Below are 21,881 nucleotides of genomic sequence, written 5' to 3' on the forward strand. Positions count from 1 at the left end.
GCACCTCCAGGTTTGTGGACGGAAGCTGGAGATCTTAAACCTGTGTGAGCCATAGACAGAGGGGTGGGCGTGGGAGCAGAGGGGTGATGGGAAGGAGTGCGATACTCTCTTTTCAAATTCAGGGGCACTGAATCAGGACTCTCCGCCTCTTTCCCCTTATGTGGACGTATCCTAGCAACGGTGTTCCAAACAAAAGGGCATTTGATTTGATTTATTAAGATCCACAATAGCCGACGCTAATGGCGACAGCTAGTCTTACTGGGTTCCGACACATACTAAAAAAGACATTACAGACAAAATGCTTTACAATTTACATACATTTAAAATCATTAAGATGTAGTGTGTGTATATCTATCAGTTACAAATACAGTGAGGGAAAAAAGTACTTGATCCCCTGCTGATTTTGTACGTTTGCCCACTGACAAAGAAATGATCAGTCTATCATTTTAATGGTAGGTTTATTTAAACAGTGAGAGACAGAATAACAACAAAAAAATCCAGAAAAACGCATGTCAAAAAATGTATAAATTGATTTGCATTTTAATGAGGGAAATAAGTATTTGACCCCCTCTCAATCAGAAAGATTTCTGGCTCCCAGGTGTCTTTTATACAGGTAACGAGCTGAGATTAGGAGCACACTCTTAAAGGGAGTGCTCCTAATCTCAGCTTGTTACCTGTATAAAAGACACCTGTCCACAGAAGCAACCAATCAATCAGATTCCAAACTCTCCACCATGGCCAAGACCAAAGAGCTCTCCAAGGATGTCAGGGACAAGATTGTAGACCTACACAAGGCTGGAATGGGCTACAAGACCATCGCCAAGCAGCTTGGTGAGAAGGTGACAACAGTTGGTGCGATTATTCGCAAATGGAAGAAACACAAAAGAACTGTCAATCTCCCTCGGCCTGGGGCTCCATGCAAGATCTCACCTCGTGGAGTTGCAATGATCATGAGAACGGTGAGGAATCAGCCCAGAACTACACGGGAGGATCTTGTCAATGATCTCAAGGCAGCTGGGACCATAGTCACCAAGAAAACAATTGGTAACACACTACGCCGTGAAGGACTGAAATCCTGCAGCGCCCGCAAGGTCCCCCCTGCTCAAGAAAGCACATATACATGCCCGTCTGAAGTTTGCCAATGAACATCTGAATGATTCAGAGGACAACTGGGTGAAAGTGTTGTGGTCAGATGAGACCAAAATGGAACTCTTTGGCATCAACTCAACTCGCTGTGTTTGGAGGAGGAGGAATGCTGCATATGACCCCAAGAACACGATCCCCACCGTCAAACATGGAGGTGGAAACATTATGCTTTGGGGGTGTTTTTCTGCTAAGGGGACAGGACAACTTCACCGCATCAAAGGGACGATGAAAGGGGCCATGTACCGTCAAATCTTGGGTGAGAGCCTCCTTCCCTCAGCCAGTGCATTGAAAATGGGTCGTGGATAGGTATTCCAGCATGACAATGACCCAAAACACACGGCCAAGGCAACCAAGGAGTCGCTCAAGAAGAAGCACATTAAGGTCCTGGAGTGGCCTATGTAACCGATGTGAAATGGCTAGTTAGTTAGCGGTGGTGCGCGCTAATAGCATTTCAATCAGTGACGTCACTCGCTCTGAGACTTGAAGTAGGGTTTCCCCTTGCGTTGCAAGGGACGCGGCTTTTGTGGCACGATGGGTAACGATGCTCCGTGGGTGTCAGTTGTTGATGTGTGCAAGGGTCCCTGGTTCGAGCCCAGGTTGGGGTGAAGAGAGGGACGGAACCTACACTGTTACACCTAGCCAGTCTCCAGACCTTAATCCCATAGAAAATCTGTGGAGGGAGCTGAAGGTTCGAGTTGCCAAACGTCAGCCTTGAAACCTTAATGACTTGGAGAAGATCTGCAAAGAGGAGTGGAACAAAATCCCTCCTGAGATGTGTGCAAACCTGGTGGCCAACTTCAAGAAATGCCTGACCTCTGTGACTGCCAACAAGGGTTTTGCCACCAAGTACAAAGTCATGTTTTGCAGAGGGGTCAAATACTTATTTCCCTCATTAAAATGCAAATCGATTTATAACATTTTTGACATGCGTTTTTCTGGATTTTTTGTTGTTGTTATTCTGTCTCTCACTGTTCAAATAAACCTACCATTAAAATGATAGACTGATCATTTCTTTCTCAGTGGGCAAACGTACAAAATCAGCAGGGGATCAAATACTTTTTTCCCTCACTGTACATGTCAGTAAATTCACACAACAAGTAGGTCACATGGGGAGAGGCATTGTGCCGTGAGTTGTTGCTTTATCTGTTTTTTGAAACTAGGTTTGCTGTTCACTTGCACTATATAAGATGGAAGGGAGTTCCATGCACGCATGGCTCTGTATAATACTGTACGTTTCCTTGAATTTGTTCTGGACCTGGGGACGGTGAAAAGACCCCTAGTGGCATGTCTGGTGGGGTAAGTGTGTGTGTCAGTGCTGTGTGTAAGTTGACTATGCAAACAATTTGGAAATTCCCCCCAAAATATGTTTCTTAGAAATATAAGAAGTGACGCAGTCTCTCTTAGCCAAGAGAGACTGGCATGCATACTATTAATATTATCCCTCTGATTACAATGAAGAGCAAGACGTGCCACTCTGCTCTGGGCCAGCTGCAGCTTAACTTGGTATTTCTTTGCAGCACTTGACCATATGACTGGACAATAATCAAGATAAGATAAAACTAGAGCCTGCAGAACCTGCTTTTTGGAGTGTGGTGTCAAAAAATCAGCGAATCTCTTTATTACGGACAGACCTCTCCTCATCTTTACAACCATTGAATCTATATGTTTTGACCATGACAGTTTACAATCTAAGGTAACACCAAGTAATTTAGTCTCTTCAATTTGTTCAACAGCCACACCATTCATTACCAGATTCAGCTGAGTTCTAGAACATAGGTAATGATTTGTACCAAATACAATGCTCTTAGATATGTTCAGGACCAGTTTACTACTGGCCACACATTCCAAAACTGACAACTATTTGTTTTGGGTTTCAGTGACTTCATAAGCTGTGGTTGCTGATAGGTATATGGTTGAATGACCAACATATATGGACACACATGCTTTGTTTAATGCCAGTGGCAGGTCACTGGTAAAAATAGAAAAGAGTAGAGGGCTTGAAAGCTGCCCTGCGGTACACCACACTTTACATGTTTGACATTAGAGAAGCTTCCATTAAAGAATGCCCTTTGAGTTATTTTAGATAGACAGCTTTGAATCCACGATATGGCAGAGGTTGAAAAGCCATAACACAAGTTTTCTCAACAGGTTATGGTCAATAATAGCAAAGGCTGCACTGAAATCTAACAGTACAGGTGCCACAATCTTCTTATTATCAATTTCTTTCAACCAATCATCAGTCATTTGTGTCAGTGCAGTACATGTTGAGTGGCCTTCTCTAAAACATGCTGAAAGTCTGATGTTAATTTGTTTACAGAGAAATATAATTGGATTTGGTCAAACAGCATTTTTTCCAACAGTTTTCTAAGAGCTGGCAGGAAGCTGAAAGAGCAGGGATTACTCAGGGATCATGCTCATCTGTGATATTATTAAGATGTCACCGAAGAGGACGCTGACGTTTTACATGCTCCTAACCAACTGTGCTATTTTGTCCTTTTTTTAGCGTTGTTTGTAACTTATTTTTTTACTTATTTTGTACATAATGTTGTTGCTACCGTCTCTTCTGGACATCAGAACAGAGATAACTCCCCTCATACTGGAAGAAGCTTTTTCCTTTAACAAGACCGACGAGAAGGATATACTGCTTTCCCGGGAACAGGCCCAAATCCCCGTCATTTGCGTGAAGAAAAGACGGAAGAAAAGGGGACGCAGGTCGGACTGCTGTCTGAGAATCCGTAGGCGAGCAAGTAAACTCCCACTGTCATCCGTTCTAATGGCTATTGTGCAATCATTGGAAAATAAAATGTATGACCTACAATTAAGATGATCCTACCAACGGTACATTAAAAACTGTAATATCTTATGTTTCACCTAGTCGTTGCTGAACGACGACATGGATAATATAGAGCTGGTGGGATTTTCCATGCACCGGCAGAACAGAGAAGCTACGTCTGGTAAGACAAGGGTTGGGGGTGTGCCTATTGTCTATAACAGCTGGTGCGCGATGTCTAATATTAAAGAAGTCTCAAGGTATTGCTCGCCTGAGGTAGAGTACCTTATGACAAGCTGTAGACCACAGTATCTACCAAGAGAGTTCTCATCTATATTATTCGTAGCCGTCTATTTACCACCACAGACCGATGCTGGCACTAAGACCACACTCAACCAACTCTATAGGGCCATAAGCAAACAAGAAAATGCTAATTCAGAAGCGGCACTCCTAGTGGCCGAAGACTTTAATGCAGGCAAACTTAAATCAGTTTTACCAATGCAACCAGAGGGGGGAAAAAACTTTAGACCACCTTTACTCCACACACAGAGATGCATACAAAGCTCTCCCCCTGCTCTGTATTTGGCAAATCTGATCATAATTATATCCTCCTGATTCCTGCTTACAAGCAAAAACTAAAGCAGGAAGTACCAGTGACTCGCTCAATACGGATAGGTGGTCAGATGACGCGGATGCTACGCTACAGGACTGTTTTGCAAGCACAGACTGGAAGATGTTCCGGGATTCATCCAATGGCAATGAGGAGTATACCACCTCAGTCATCAATTTCATCAATAAGTACATCGACGACGTAGTCCCCACAGTTACCGTATGTGCATATCCCAACCAGAAGCCATGGATTACAGGCAACATCCGCATCGAGCTAAAGGCTCGAGCTGCCGCTTTCAAGGAGCGGGACACGAATCCGGACACTTATAAGAAATCCCGCTATGACCTCAGATGAACCACCAAACAAGCAAAGCATCAATACAGGATTACGATTGAATCCTACTACACCGGCTCTGACGCTCGTTGGATGTGACATGACATGAAAACTATCACGGACCACAAAGGGAAACCCAGATGCGAGCTGCCCAGTGACGCGAGCCTAGCAGATGAGCTAAATGCCTTTTATGCTCGCTTTGAGGCAAGCAACACTGAAGCATGCACAAGAGCACCAGCTGTTCTGGATGACTGTGTGATAACGCTCTCGGTAGCCGATGTGATTAAGACCTTTAAACAGCTCAACATTCACAAAGCCGCGGGGCCAGACGGATTACCAGGACATGTACTCAAAGCATGCGCGGACCAACTGGCATGTGTCTTCACTGACATTTTCAGCCTCTCCCTGACAGAGTCTGTAATACCAACTTGTTTCAAGCAGACCACCATAGTCCCTGGGCCCAAGGAAGCGAAGGTAACCTGCCTAGTAGCACTCATATCGGTAGCCATAAAGTGCTTTGAACAGCATCCTCCCGGATACCCTAGACCCACTCCAATTCGCATACCGCCCTAACAGATCCACATATGACACAATCCCAATCGCACTCCACACTGCCCTTTTCCACCTGGACAAAAGGAACACCTATGTGAAAATGCTGTTCATTGACTACAGCTCAACACCATAGCGCCCACAAAGCTCATCACTAAGCTAAGGACCCTGGGACTAAACACCTCCCTCTGCAACTGGATCCTGGACTTCCTGACGGGCCGCCCCCAGGTGGCAAGGGTAGGCAACAACACGTCTGCCACGCTGATTCTCAAAAGGTGGGCCGAACAGGCCCTAATTAACATTGACAGGGCTGTAGTGGAGCGGGTCGAGAGTTTCAAGTTCCTTGGTGTCCAGATCAACAAACTGTCATGGTACAAACACACCAGGACAGTCGTGAAGAGGGCATAACAAAACCTTTTCCCCCTCAGGAGAATGAAAAGATTTGGCATGGGTGGCCAGATCCTCAAAAGGTTTACAACTGCACCATGGAGAGCATCCTGACCGGTTGCATCACCACCTGGAATGGCATCTGACCGTAAGGCGCTACAGAGGGTAGTGTGTACGGCCCAGTACATCATTGGGGCCAAGCTTCCTGCCATCCAGGACCTATATAAAAGGCGGTGTCAGAGGAAAGCCCATAAAATTGTCAGAGACTCCAGTCACCCAAGTCATAGACTTTTCTCTGCTACTGCACGGCAACTGGTACCGGAACGCCAACTCTAGGACCAAAAGGCTCCTTAACAGCTTCACCCCCAAGTCATAAGACTGGTGAACAATTAATCAAATGGCCACCGGACTATTTACATTGACACCCCCCGCCTCCAGTTGTTTTGTACACTGCTGCTACTCGCTGTTTATTATCTATGCATAGTCACTTCATCCCTACCTACATGTACAAATGACCTCAACTAACCTGTACCCCCGCACACTGACTCGGTACCGGTACCCCCTGTATATAGCCTCGTTATTGTTATTTTAATGTGTTATTTTAGTACTTTTTATAATTTTTTACTTTAGTTTATTATTTGCTAAATATTTTCTTACCTCTTCTTGAACTGCACTGTTGGTTAAGGGCTTGTAAATAAACATTTCACGGTAAGGTCTACACTTGTTGCATTCGGCGCATGTGACAAAGTTTGATTTGATTGGATGTGATAGAGTCACACTAGCAGCCTGGACAAGAGGGCATACAGGTCATCAAGCACAATAACTGACTGCTGACTCCCAAGACTGCTATCCTGTCTCCTGTCCTGGCCATATCGTCCAGCCATGCTACAGGCTCCTTAATGGGACAGATTGAAGGGGACAGCCTAGGTCTCTGCAGTGCTGACCCCACATGCCCTGCCTGCCCCCCCCCCGCCACATTGGGCAAACACCCTGGCCATAAATGTTTGAACTTGGCGGATTCTAAATGGCAAGATCAGGGGCATGTCTCTGCACTGCCTGGTAGGGTTGTGTTAGTTAGTCTGTCCAATCTACTCTAACCTCTGAGGGTTTCTATAAGTAGTGCTTAGTTGCCTGGGTACATGTGTGGTCTTTGCTGGTGGGCAGGGGGTGGAGGTATGTAGATTTGTATAGGTATTGCAAAAGCCAAAAGCCTAAGGTAACAAAAGCTAAATCCGGCTGCTGAATGGTCATTTGGCATTATGGCTCAGTCTGAGGGTAAAAATTAGGTTCAGATGTAAATCATGAATCTCATTTATAACTATTAGTGTCCAGCACCTATATGTCAATCTAAGTAACATATTTAAAAAACTTCCATCAAAATCCTTAAGTTTAAGCTAGTTTAAGTCTCAATCCACTGCATCCGCCTATTTGGGCCTTCCACATCTGCGGTGGAAGGTGGCCGAGCAACAGCGGTGTTTGTCAGACCATGAGAAGTCCCGAAAAGCGGTCTTCTCACAAAAACGTCTGTAGCGTCCGAACAATTTGGCCTACAAACATTTTGCTCTACGACCCCCACAAGTGTCACGGGACTCGTCTGAAGGTAACCCATACAAATGAATGGAAGTACTCAGGCAGTTTTGAGCCAACAAAAATAAGGGGTTAAATATACAGTACCAGTCAAAAGTTTGGACACACCTACTCATTCAAGGGTTTTTCTTTATTTTTATTATTTTCTACATTGTAGAATAATAATGAAGACGTCAACACTATGAAATACCACATATGGAATCATGCAGTAACCAAAATCTATTTTATGTTTATATTCTTCAAAGTAGCCACCCTTTGCCTTGATGACAGCTTTGCACACTCTTGGCATTCTCTCAACCATCTTCATGAGGTAGTCACCTGGAATGCATCTCAATTAATAGGTGTGTCTTGTTAAAAGTAAATTTGTGGAATTTATTTCCTACTTAATGCATTTGAGCCAATCAGTTGTGTTGTGACAAGGTAGGGGTGGTATACAGAAGATAGCCCTATTTGGTAAAAGACCAAGTCCATATGATGGCAAGAACAGCTCAAATAAGCAAAGAGAAACAACAGTCCATCATTACATTAAGACATGAAGGTCAGTCAATGCGGAACATTTCAAGAACTTTGAAAGTTTCTTCAAGTGCAGTCACTTTCTTATATTTCCTAGATATAGGACAGACACTTCAAAACTTTATTCCTTATGATAAATTCATAATTCATTGTCTTTTTTCCATTTAAATATTATTATTTTCATACATAAAGGGATCCTCAAATTCAAATATCTAAATGATCCATGGTATGACCATCTTAAAGCAATTCTTAAAACAATTCGGGTAGGCTCCATTTTGGAACGGGTTCAACTCTTTGGACCCGAGACGACCTCTAACACAGATAGAACTATCCAAGCAGAAGATACATAAAAACCTTGGATGGGAGACCAATGGGTAGCTGTAGACAGATCAATTCTCCAGTAGGAGGTGCTGCCCAGTCTATAATTATTTTCTGATAGTAGATATAACATTGACTATCTGACATTGCTTTAAAAATTCAACATATTTTATACAAAGTTTGTCTATGTTTAAATTTGGCTACCATGATGACATAATCCTGTCGTTGAAATTTCTCCCTCAAAACAACAGTTTACGTTGATAAGTTTTTTCAAATCCGATGTATTTTTCACATAGATTCCACGTCACAATACGTTGACAAATGACGTTGAAAGAACGTTGATTCAACCAGTCCAAACAAAAGACAATTGAAAAAAATTACAAAACTTGTAAATGATGGTATGAAATAAACCAAAACTTGTTTCTCACAAGTGTAGTAGGTTGTAGACTATGCAAACAATGTTTCCACTCCGAGAATGAGAACGGTAAATGACTGTAATTAATACATGGATTAACAGAAATGAATGAAACCAAATGACAGGGATTAACGGTAAATGTATTACTGGTGACATACCGTATGTGTAACGTGGGTCGTATAAAGGGGACCAAGGCGCAGCGTGTATAGTGCTCATATTTACTTTTAATGAATACACGTTAACAAAACAACAAAACAACCGACAACAGTTCCGTCAGGTGACATACACTAAACAGAAAACAACTACCCACAAAACCCAGGAAGAAAAACCCCTACTTAAATATGATCTCCAATCAGAGGCAACGAGGATCAGCTGCCTCCAATTGGAGATCTACCCAAACAACCCCAACATAGAAATAGAAAAACTAGAACTAAAACATAGAAATAGAAAACATAGAAAACCCCAAAACACCCCCTTTCACGCCCTGACCTACTCTACTATAGAAAATGACATCTTACTAGGGTCAGGACGTGACAGTATGTAATGGGGGAATTGATGAAAATACACAATCAAAGAACAAACAATTCACACAAATGAAACAATTCATGTGCAAGAATTGTCGGGAGACAGCTGAGTGCATAATGGAGAGCTGAGTGCATTCTGGAGAGAGATGTGCCAATATCCTCGCCACCCACCCCTCCCCTTCTTGTCTCAACATTTAAAGTAATATTCAAGACACATTATCTTCACACGTATTTTTAGATGCTTTTCACTGACAGCCTCAACTCAATAATCAGCTAGGCCTATTGTCAAGCGTGCTGCCCAAATTGTGGACTTCCCAAAAAGCCATAGGCCTACACTCTTGCGATTTTAAACAATGCACATGTATTTTTTTTAAAGAAGCTAATGTCCCTCTGTGGTTAAGTCAGGCTCTCCAGTGAAATATTTTTGAAAAGACAGGTGTAATTGTATCATTTTGGCAAATGTATTTCAATTTACTTTAAGACACGCCGCCTATGGTAGCTGACATTCAGAGTTTGAATAGCCAAAATTATTAGTCTTAAGTATTTTTTTCAGTTATGAGGCCTATAAAGCCAATGCAACTGCCTGTTTTGCAAACGGTAGGCTACCACATGGATAGTGCATTGCAGGCCAACACTGACCTAGGCTACTATTGTACTTTGCAGGGATAGGAGGGGGGCAGCAATTTTTTTTGTCTTGTCTAGGGCAGCATATCGGCCAGGACCAAGCCTGCTCAGAGGACACTGTCCACATCACTCACTGACATCATCTGTCTTTTTTCTGCAAGGATAAAACCCCAAGAAAGCCTCCCTTTCTGAGAAGCCAGAGACCAGCCACTCTCTCTGTGAAAAGCAGAGCAGGACAAACCCACTATTCTTCACTCCCATTCAAGACACCTCGTTAGAGACAGATTGATTTCAAATAGTAACACATCTCCAGGGATACTCAGTGAATGTAAACATTTTTCACTCCCTTTCATTCATTGGTTCAAAACAAGACATACTGTGTATTCTCTATTCTAAATGGGAGAGAGAGAGAGCGAGTGAAAGAGAGAGCGAGAGAGAGTGAGAGAGAGAGAGAGAGAGAGAGAGAGAGAGAGAGAGAGAGAGAGCGAAGCGGAGGCAGACATCGAGAAAGAGAGACAAAGAGATAGAGCAGAGGTCAAGTTCTCTTTCTCTGAGAGATTATTTGCTTAATGTGAGCCCTGACTAATTATTTGCTTTAAAAGCCAATATTGAACAGTACAAAGCCAATATCCAATACCACTGAAGTGGTTCTCGGATTCTCTCAACAAAATAACATAGTTTTTTCTCATGTGATATGATGGTCAAACATCGTGTTACTACTGAGTGTAATTTACTTGTTATTTTTATTTAACTTGGCAAGACAGTTAATGTCACGCTCTGACCTAGGAGAGCTGTGTTTTCTCTGTTTAGTTAGGTCAGGGTGTGATAGGTGGGTGGGCATTCTATGCTTTGTTTTCTATGTTTTAGCCGGGTATGGTTTCCAATCAGAGGCAGCTGTCTATCGTTGTCTCTGATTGGAAGCCATACTTAGGCAGCCTGTTTTTCCCTTTGTTTTCGTGGGATCTTGTTTTTGTGCAGCTGTGTGTGTGTGCAGCCCCAGAACGTCACGTTTGTTTCAGTTTTCACCTGTTTCTTGTTTTTGTTCGGGTTCTCTAAATAAAGATGTGGAACTACCGGCACGCTGTGCCTTGGCTGATCTATGACAGGGAATTTGAAGATAGCACTTGTGACAGTTAAGAACAAATTCTTATTTACAATGACAGCCTACCGGGGAACAGTGGGTTAGCTGCTTTGTTCAGGGGCAGAACGACAGATTTTTACCTTGTCAGCTCAGGGATTCGATCCATCAAACTTTTGGTTACTGGCCCAACACTCCAACCACTAGGCTACCTGCAGCCTTAATAATGTAACAATTTTGCCTTTATCAGAACGAAATACTTTTGGCTGCGTGTCGGTTCAGAGCCCATTCCATTCAATGAGGTGAGACTGATTTTTAAGTAAATCAAAAGATGTAATAAAACCAAACCATGTGGCAGTCACACTGACAAATGACATGAGACATTGTTCATGGACTTCAGAATTGACCCCTCACTGAGGGGCATAGAGGGCCAAAGTGGTCCCTAGGCTTTACACAGTGAATCTGTCCTATCATCTCATTCTCCTGTCCCACATATCTATCTCCCTTACCCCTCCATCCTGTCCCTATCCTTACCCTGGAAGGCAGAGGCGTGGCCCACGATGAGGTACTTGAGCTCAAAGCTGTAGGAACGGATATTCTGGAGAGTCTCTCTGCGCACTGCTGCCTGGTAACTCTCCTCCATCTTGCGTGTGCAACACGACGGGCCTGAGTGCTTGCAGATCTGCAGCTCGCCATCTGGGAAAGAAGAGGAAAGCAAACCTGAGCATGACACAGACCTCAAATGTGAAAAACATAAATTAAGTGTGTTGGAAGCTTTGACCAAATGTGATTAATAATACTTACTCAAATAGTTGTGTAAATAAATGGTTCAAAGACATTGTTTCTCTACACTTCTACTAGTTCTCATATATACCCATCCCCTGTATTCAAGTTCCCTTTGAGTTAGCAAAGCTTCCTCTGCTCCAATCGCATTTGGATGAGGTCCAGGGTGATTATACTGCTTTATCTCCCATATGAAACTAATACACCGAGCTGGGATAGTGGAGCCAGGAATGAGAGTGAGAAAGAGCTCAGAAATAGACTTTGGTTATCCGGCTGGCTGGACGTAGCTGAATCAAAGTCCAAATACAAAATCTCCAAGGGTGTAGAGAGGATGCAGAGGGAGTGATGCTCACCAGAGTTAATAACAACATGCTTACTTACAAACTCAACTAGGCCTAAGTCATTGCATGTGTCAATCGTGAAAGGATTGTGTAAACAAATCTATCATGTAACTGATGACAGGTGACAGACTTACAGTGCATTCGGAAAGACCCCTTGACTTTTTCCACATTTTGTTACGTTACAGCCTTATACTAAAATGGATTAAATAAAAATAAATCCTCAGCAATCTACACACAATACCCCATAACGACAAAGCAAAAACAGATTTTTTTTAAAAATGTTTGCAAATGTATTAAAAATGTAAAACTGAAATATCACATTTACATAAGTATTCAGACCCTTTACTCAGTACTTTTTTGAAGCACCTTTGGCAGCCTTGAGTCTTCTTGGGTATGACGCTACAAGCATGGCACACCTGTATTTGGTGAGTTTCTCCCATTCTTCTCTGCAGATCATCTCAAGCTCTGTCAGGTTGGATGGGGAGCGTCGCTGCACAGCTATTTTCAGGTCTCTCCAGAGATGTTCGATCGGGTTCAAGTCCGGGCTCTGGCTGGGCCACTCAAGGACATTCAGAGACTTGTCCCGAAGCCACTCCTGCGTTGTCTTGGTTTTCCTGTTTTTTCTTTTTAATACATTTACACATTCCTAAAAAAACAGTTTTCGCTTTGTCATTATTGGGTATTGTGTGTAGATTGATGAGGGGGAAAAAATTATTTAATCAATTTTAGAATAAGGCTGTAATGTAACAAAATGTGGAAAAAGTGAAGGGGTCTGAATACTTTCAGAATGCACTGTATATATACACTGTAGAATAGATGATCACACACAACATGCAGCTCAGTTATTGTGGCCCCATGGGGCTCAGGTCACCGCCACTTGACCTGTCCATTGAGGACATGGATTGAGAGAGGGAAGATTTTTGGGGTGCATTTGTGAAGGAAACAAGATTGATTTGATTTAAATGTTTTGATTGCTTTTTGGTGCTTGCCAAATAATAAGCTGATATATAACTGCAATGTTATTGATTGTGACTGTTACTGCCAGTACATCCATATAATAAACTCAGTATTTGAAAAGAAAAGAAACAAGAGATGGCCTCCCTTCACAGGGATTTACTTCCAATTCTTAGGATGGTCGTTAAACAAAGATAAAGCATCTACTAGTACTTACTAGGCATGTTTGCTTGAATCTTTCTCTAGACCTAGGCTACTGTAGTTACATTATTATGATTGTGGTTTATCAATTCCCTGTGGAAAAGAAACGGGTGCACAGCACGCACACGTGCAAAGTGGCTCCTGGACATTCTGCTGAGAAATTGTGTTAGGACCTACAAGTCAAGTGCGCACTAACCTGTTCCAGGTGCCTCGGGGACCCATTTCAACGGACCGATCTGGCGCAATTGGAAAGCCGTTTTAACCTCATGGCAACTGTGCACTCCTGCACCTGAAGCTCCACATAGTACAACTGTCAGGTAAATCAACCAAAAGTCAACGCGTTGGAGTATTGTTTGGAACATTGCACCATTTCAATCAGATAGACTATTAAGGTATCCTAGCAGTAGTATGGCCGTTTGTAAAAGTAGCCGAATAGGCTATTTAAGTAATACAATCCCAAAACAAATTCGCAGTCCTTATCAACTGGATCGATCTGTTAGAATGTCACATATTGGGTCTGTTCAATAGAGCGCACGACGTTCCCTCTCTCAGTGGGGCTTTCCAGTTAAAATCCATGCGCTTCAGAAAGTGAAACGCTGTTTTTTGGATACAGCTGAGCGCTCTCTCTCTCTCGCTCGCTCTCTCTCACACACACCGCGCAAACCAGCCTACACTATCTTTGAAATTCTCGGTTTGAAACATCACACAAGATAGACTAACAGAAAAACGTTCCTAAAGTGCAAAATGACATAGTGGGTCCTTTGTTCATAGATGTTGGCTATTCCTTGTGCGATCATTTAAAACAATACCACAGCAATTGGAGCTCTAATAACATATTGTTTTTCTTCTAATAACACAATGTATAGTCCTAATGATTGATTTATGCTGTATATGCTTCTCTAGCCTGCAGAGATGAATCTCAAACAGAACACCGCGTCCACCGTGTGGTCAGTCGTGGAAATAGTGTTGTAAAAGCAGTTCTACCATGCCGTAGCCTCGGATTGATATCATATTTATCTATGTATTAGCTTGTGTTCGCATTTATAGGTCAAAAATAAATTGAGATCTCAAATGTTACTAGTAAATGCAAAACATCTGCCCCGTGTGAGGCTCGAACTCACGACCTTCAGATTATGAGACTGACGCGCTGCCTACTGCGCCAACGAGGCTCGTGCAGTTAGCCGTTCATCCCCCTTATAAAGATTGTATAGTCTGACCCAATAACAATTCCACATATTTTGGACAATTTCATTCTCCAAGAATAGGTGGTAAAAAGTGTTTCTGAATAAGTAAACCATTGGTTACACTTAGGGTTACTGTGCCCTTATTACAATGTAGTTATTCCTGTAAATACAGGGTTAACGTAGCTAGATAAAATCAGCATTACGAATCCGATCAGGCTAAACAAATTGGAATATGGCAGAAATAGAACTAAGTAGCTAAAAGCCTATATAAATAAAAATTATACATTTTTAAGAAATAGCCAAGAAGACAATTTCATATGTGAGAATGCTGCTTCAGTGGTTCAAGAAAATAAAGTACTGTACATTCATCAGTCAACCTATATGCCAATACACATAGCTAAGAGGAGAAAAACGGAATCACAGTAAGGTATACTGAAAAAATATAAAAATGCAACATACAACAATTTCTATGATTTTACTGAGTTACAGTTCATATGAGGAAATAGTAATTAGGTCCTACTCTATGGATTTCACATGCAAGGGAATACAGATATGTCACAGATACCTTAAAAAAAAAATGGGCCTCACAATGGCCCTCAGGATCTCGTCAGAGTATTTTTGTGCATTCAAATTCCCATCGATAAATGCAATTCTGTTCGTTGTCCGTTGTTTATGCCTGCCCATACCATAATCCCACCGCCACCATGGGGCAAACCGTTCACCCACACGACATCATACACATGGTTTAAGGCTGATTTGGATGTACTGCTAAACTCTCTAAAACAACATTGGAAGTGGCTTATGGTAGAGAAATAAACATTCAATTATCTGGCAACAGCTCTTGTGGATATTCCTGCACTCAGCATGCCAATTTCACACTCCCTCAAAACTTGAGACATAAGTGGCATTGTGTTGTGACAAAACGGCACATTTTAGAATGGCTTTTTATTGTCCTCAGCACAAGGTGCACCTGTGTAATGATCATGCTGTTAAATCAGCTTCTTGATATGCCACACCTGTCAGGTGGATGGATTATCTTGGCAAAGGAGAAATGCTCACTAACAGGGATGTATACAAATTTCTGCACAAAATTTGAGAGAAATTGCATTTGGGAAGTTTCTGGGATCTTTTATTTCAGCACATGAAACAAGGACCAACACTTTACTTACATGTTGCATTCGTATTTTTGTTCAGTGTATGTTCTTCAGAGAGATCAGACCAGGTAATATTACTTTTTTTTCTTGGTGTTGTGGTGGAAATTCTACCGTTGATCAATAATGAGGAGAGGCAAAATGAATAATCATTCAAGGTATTACTTTTATTAAAAGACTTGTTACAACAAGGAGACTGGTCGCCCCACCGCCGCAGGTGGTGGAGTGAGAGCCCACAGAGTGGAGTTAGCTTCTGGGTTAAATACTATCTCAGGATAGGTGCAACTTCAGATATGACATACAATGGTTCCAAACACTAACCCCACACATCCCGTGCCAGACCTCCCCTAGTTCAATTTGGAAACTATCTCCCCGTTGGAGGTGACTGACACAGACACTGTGGAGACAAGTGATTGGTTCCCCATTACTCACGCCATCCCTTCACATGGTATGCAATAAAGACACACAGTTCACATATGGAAACAATGTTTCCTTCTGACCTCCTTTGCCATACTCTTTGCTGATATTCTGTATAGCAACAGGGACGTGATAGATAAGGCTGACTTCTCCCCTCTCTGGACCCAAGGTGACTGAGGCCCATGAGGGAGCAAGTGCAGCTGCCAATACCAGAGTCCGAAAGGAGACATTCTAATAACAACAGTTTCAACAGCTCAATCATGTAAGCATATTCTGCAGATAAGACATCTTAATTATCTGTGTTCCTTAGCTAATTCTGATTTCTCCACCACAATCTTTCCCCAGAAACAGGCTCCAAAACAGAACAATAGCTCTGTTACTGGTGTGCAGGATATAACCTTTACTCTGTCCAGGATCAAGAGGAACCAGTCAGTTTCTGTCATATTCTCGGCTGAGTGCCCAGACATGATGGGTTCATTCTACACACACAGAACAGTTTGAACAGGCCTATATCAATGCGCACACACACCTATGTTATATGAGTTACTCTTTAACAATCTCAATGTCTAGGCTTGAAGGATATCTTAGTACACAAGCATTATTAAGGTTTAACAGACATTTCCCTCAGTGTCAATAAACTATATCTTTGTTGTAAGTTACAGAAGTCATTTGCCCTTATCCCTGGGGCAAAGCAACTTTCCTGAATTGACCTCGAAAAGGGCAGTGTGTATTTTGGCAGGTGGTGTGGGATGAAAAGCCAGTGTTTCTGTGTTGAGAAAAACACTTCTCCACGTTGTCACAGTCACACAGACAGCAAACTGTGCAACAAGTCATACACTGTGTGAGAAGAACCAGCGAGGTGTAGTAGCTAGTATCTGTGAACCTAACTATGTCTGAACTTGATGTCTCCCTTGGTTACTTTCTTGCTGTTGTGGCGTTTGGTGCAGCCTTTAGAGTCATTTTCAGAAAATGGCCTTGTTTGAGCTTTGCAGCAGAGTTCACAACCTCATTTGTGCTGGTGGCATGCTGGCTGGAGGTGCAGACCATTATAGAGATTGGCGAGTGGGCAGGGGGACTGGGATCAGACGTTACTCTAACCATACGGTTTGTGGTGCTGCTGACCCATGGTGTGATATGTGCTGGAGCCACTGGAAACCCCTCCCTGACTCTGATGAATTTCCTGCTGCTGGAGACCCCTACTCTGCACACTCTGCTGGCTTTGGCTGCTCAGTTCCTGGGGGCACACCTGGCCCTGATTGTAGCTGGCTACTACTGGGCAATGGAGCTCAATGACATGCACATAATTAAGAACCTGATATTAAGGGAGTGCAGCACAGCCCTGCGTGTCTCCCTGGTGCAGGGGGTCTATTCTGAGTGTGTGTGCGCATTCATCTTTTATCTGATATACCTCAGCCTGAGATGTCGCTCTGCGCTGATTCGGGTGCCTTTCTTTGCAGCTGTGCTCACCCTTCTCTCCCATGCAGGTAAGTAGCCCATGATGACAACCATCGTGCCTCAAACATAGAGATATTTCAGTAGAGATAATCATTAAAGTTGAATAGGCCTATATGCTGTTTTCTTTATGTTATATTTGTTTGTCAGAGCAAAATCTATTTCTGCATCATGTTCCGATAACTCATCTTTCTATGCATGTCAGCCAGTGGTTATACCTCAGCTTTCCTGAACCCTTCCCTGGCTTATGGTCTTACCTTCTACTGTCCTGGGTTTACCTTTATGGAGTACTCAGTGGTCTACTGCCTTGGGCCCATTATTGGTAAGTCAAATCAGAAATTGTTCATTATATACAAACCCCTAATAAAAGTATACCAATAGACAAAATGTAATAGCCAAAGGTAATGTGTGAAACTGGCTTTATGCATAACAATGAGGCATAACTGCTTATCAAGCTGGTAATGCAGATATCCTCTTAACAGGAATGACCCTGGCCCTTCTCCTGTACATGGGTCACATCCCCAGGATTTTTGCAAAGAATCTGCTGTATTCCCAGAAGACCCACGTACAGGTGCCAAAGGGGGACGGAGATAAAAAGAAAAAGTGAAAGAAAGACATCATCCACCTCAGCTGAGGCAATATAGGACATATGAGTGTATTAGGAAACACTACTCAATTTTGTTCCTATTGGGAGAATATATTTCATTATGCACTGAGCATTATATTCAACAGCCAATTCTCTCCTTAAGTTACTGACAAAAAAGGTGTGGGCTGTAGAACATCTGTACATTTATGATAGAACAAGTAAGTTACAACTCATGTATCGCCTGTGTTCTTACAGAAGTAATAAATCAATTAAAAATAAATGTTTATGAAAAAAAACATTTAACATTGGTTGTCGTTCCTGAACTTCCTGTACATTGTGAGCAAGTTGAGGTAGACTTAACATCAAATGTATTTTTAACCAACCTCAACCTCTCCCATTACAATGACAACCTGTTACATCATACCACTGATGTAACGGGTTGTCACTGACAAAAAAATACATTCTCATATTCAAACATTTATGATATAGTTGAAAATATATGTCAATGCCACACAAAGCAGCTATGTCCAGTTGTGAATGGGCTACTGAGGCCACAGGGCTCCGGTTTTGGGCTTGGATGGAGGCACCTGGTGCTGGGTAGAGGAAGGCCTTGTGGAGGATTTCTGCGATATGGGTCCATCTGCTTTCTCCTTCAACTCTTTAGTGGAGGGACCTTGTTCTGCAAAACAGAAAGGACAAAGGTTAAACACCATGGCCTCCCTCTGAGATGGATGAAAAGTGGCATAAAGAAACAGAAAACGTTTCAGATTAAAATGTTACATGTGAGGCTGAATTTTAATACACCAGCGTCTGAAATGACAGCCTAAGCTCCCGATTCCTCCAGAGTCTTTCCCCACATAGCTAAAGTTACAGATGCACAAAGATCATGCCCCCAAAACATGCTAACCTCTCACAATAACAGGGTAGGTTAGCATTTTTGGGGGGGTATGATACTTATGCCTCAAACTTTCTCGCTCATCATTATTCACGATTCATTCATGATTATGCATAATCATGGTAGCATCCACATTAATGTAGAGGTGTTCAGAAACATAATACAGCTTATTTAGAATCAAAGTGACAATACATTAATTATCTTACATTTCTATTGGGCACAACATAATCTGAAACAGAACCAAAACAAACCACAAATGCATCCAACACGTTTGTAGTCACAAGCTTGATGTAGCCATTGCATGCTATGAAAATGGGACCAAATACTACATTTAATACACTAAGTGAATTTGTCCAAATACTTATGACACTTTCAAATGGGGGGACTAGAGAAATGGTGCTTTCTAAACAGTAAAGCAGATCTGTATGAAAATACCCTCAAATAAAAGTGACATTCTTTGCTGTCACCTCGTAACACATTTGATCTCAAAGTATAGCGCAAAATTAAAAGTTTTAGCTTCACTGTCCAAAAGAATATGTAGGAGAGTGTACATGACGGTACTTAGTTGTCCCCCCAAAATGATACATAACTGCAATGTAGTGGAGTTGTTCAAGGGTAAAAAAAAAATCACCTGGCTGTGATTGGTTCTCCAGCTGAGCCTCAGGCTGGTCCACCCACAGGCGATGCTCCGGATTGTTTAGGAACCTCTTGTTCTGCCCACAGCGAAGACATCGCAGCACAGTCATACGGTTTCTGTGCTTAGTCCCTTGAGAGAAAAAAGCTTGAGTTACTCCACAATACAATATGTCACTTATGTATAGACATTGGACTTCCACTCAGTACTTTCAAAATCTCATGAGGATGATACATATGTCTCCAAGTGCTAGATCAAATCGTATTAGTCACATGTGCCGAATACAACAGGTGTAGACCTTACATTGAAATGCTTACTTACAAGCCCCTAACCAACAATGCAGTTTAAAAATATGAATAAGATATAAAATGAACTAGTAATTAAAGAGCAGCAGTAAAATAACAATAGCGAGACTATATACAGGGGTACCAGTACAAAGTCACCGGTTAGTCAAGGTAATATGTACATGTAGGTAGAGTTAATAAAGTGACAATGCATAGATAATAGAGTAGCAGCGGCATAAAGGGGGGGGGGCATGAAAATGTATGGGTAGCCATTTGATTAGATGTTCAGGAGTCTTATGGCTTGGGGGTAGAAGCTGTTTAGAAGCTTCTTGGACCTAGACTTTGCGCTCCGGTACCGATTGCCGTGCGGTAGCAGAGAGAACAGTCTATGACTAGGGTGGCTGGAGTCTTTGACAATTTGTAGGGCCTTCCTCTGACACCACCTGGTGTAGAAGTCCTGGATGGCAGGAAGCTTGGCCCCAGTGATGTACTGGGCCGTACGCACTACCCTCTGTAGTGCCTTGCGGTCGGAGGCCGAGCAGTTGCCATACCAGGCAGTGATGCAACCAGTCAGGATGCTCTTGATGGTGCAGCTGTAGAACCTTTTGAGGATCCATGCCAAATCTTTTTAGTATCCTAAGGGGGAATAGGTTTTGTCGTGCCCTCTTCACGACTGTCTTGGTGTGCTTGGACCATGTTAGTTTGTTGGTGATGTGGAAACCAAGGAACTTGAAGCTCTCAATCTGCTCCACTACAGCCCTGTTGATGAGAATGGGGGCGTTCTCGGTCCTCCTTTTCCTGTAGTCCCCGATCAGTTTCTTTGTCTTGCTCACATTGATCGAGAGGTTGTTGGCCTGGCACCACACTGACAGTTCTCTGACCTCCAACCCTATAGGCTGTCTCATTGTTGTCGGTGATCAGGCCTACCACTGTTGTGTCATCGACAAACTTAATGATGGTGTTGGAGTCGTGCCTGGTTGTGCAGTCATGAGTGAACAGGGAGTACAGGAGGGGACTGAGCACACACACCTGAGGGGCCCCCATGTTGAGGATCTGTGTGGCAGATGTGTTGTTACCTGCCCTTACCACCTGGAGACAGCCAGTCAGGAAGTCCAGGATCCAGTTGCAGAGGGAGGTGTTTAGTCCCAGGGTCCTTAGCTTATTGATGAGCTTTGAGGGCACTATGGTGTTGAACGCTGAGCTATAGTCAATGAATAGCATTCTCACATAAGTGTTCCTTTTGTGCAAGTGGGAAAGGGCAGTGTGGAGTGCAATAGAAATTGCATCATCTGTGGATCTGTTAGGGCTGTATGCAAATTGGAGCGGGTCTAGGGTTTCTGGGATAATGGTGTTGATGTGAGCCATGACCAGCCTTTCAAAGCACTACATGGCTACAGACATGAGTGCTACGGGTCTGTAGTCATTACGGATACAACCACAACTCATCCGTTTTCATCTGTGTTTGTATTGAGAAGGACTAGAATGACAATTAAATAGCCTGCAACAAAGTGTTGGCTTTGATTAGGTGGCTGTCATATATATATATATATATCATGTAGCATATACAAAGTGACTTAGTCTTGCATGAATAAACTTACTTCTCTGTCTGGCTGTGGCAGTTACTCCTAGGACTAGCAAAGAGCAGCACTTCTTACATAATGTTCTTTTCACGGAGGGGTCTCTATAAAGACATTAATAACATTCTAGTCATGCCCTAGTTGTCATCATTTTAGCAGACATGTTTCAAACTTGTTTCTGTCATGTATTCTTAACATGACATGAAAGTTACAACCTTTATTGATGCAAATGTAACACCATATGTTTTCTGACAAGAGTTTAACGTTATATAATATTGTTAGTGTATGTTACTCACTGTCTCAGTACCAAACGTTTTGCGATTGTCTTCTGAGTGAAGCAGTAAAAACGAGCTAACTCCACATTCTCAGGGGTTTGAGACAAAACAGTGTGCAGCCTGCAAGAAATCAATGTCATGTTAAAGCATTCTGAGAATATCAGTTATCTAGCCAAAGGTATAGCTTGATTACTAGAAATCAAGAAAACGTACCTGATACAGGAAGTTCAGTCTTTGATAAGCCTCCTTGTCTTTCACGTTTCCTGCCATTGCATGGATGTGGATTGCTATGC

General features: G+C 42.5%; 2 protein-coding genes, 1 non-coding gene and 1 pseudogene across 4 annotated transcripts in view; 1 reads left to right on the forward strand and 3 right to left on the reverse strand.

Annotated features, from left to right (window-relative positions):
* The window catches only part of LOC106584350 (glypican-5), a 156,084-nt gene extending 141,798 nt beyond the window's left edge, over positions 1-14,286 (reverse strand). For both annotated transcript variants that reach the window (XM_014169564.2, XM_014169563.2), the window contains exons 1-2: positions 13,330-14,286; positions 11,389-11,550 (exon numbers count right to left, since the gene is read on the reverse strand). In XM_014169564.2, the coding sequence (XP_014025039.2) occupies positions 11,389-11,550; positions 13,330-13,495 (328 nt within the window). In that variant the 5' untranslated portion in view covers positions 13,496-14,286. The remainder of the gene's footprint in view (positions 1-11,388; positions 11,551-13,329) is intronic.
* trnam-cau (transfer RNA methionine (anticodon CAU)) lies at positions 14,230-14,302 on the reverse strand. Its single transcript has one exon. It is a non-coding gene; the product is annotated as a tRNA-Met (tRNA).
* A 1,868-nt stretch (positions 14,303-16,170) lies between these two features.
* On the forward strand, positions 16,171-18,332 carry LOC106584351 (aquaporin-12). The gene is made up of 3 exons (XM_014169566.2): positions 16,171-17,369; positions 17,543-17,659; positions 17,820-18,332. The coding sequence occupies exons 1-3, from the start codon at positions 16,775-16,777 to the stop codon at positions 17,942-17,944; spliced, it is 837 nt and encodes a 278-aa protein (XP_014025041.1). The 5' UTR covers positions 16,171-16,774; the 3' UTR covers positions 17,945-18,332.
* Positions 17,740-21,876, reverse strand: LOC106584352 (ribonuclease P protein subunit p21-like; annotated as a pseudogene).
* Between the last annotated feature and the right edge of the window lie 5 nt (positions 21,877-21,881).

The sequence above is a fragment of the Salmo salar genome, chromosome ssa23 (genome assembly GCF_905237065.1).
Source record: "Salmo salar chromosome ssa23, Ssal_v3.1, whole genome shotgun sequence".
NCBI classification, from domain to species: Eukaryota; Metazoa; Chordata; class Actinopteri; order Salmoniformes; family Salmonidae; genus Salmo; species Salmo salar.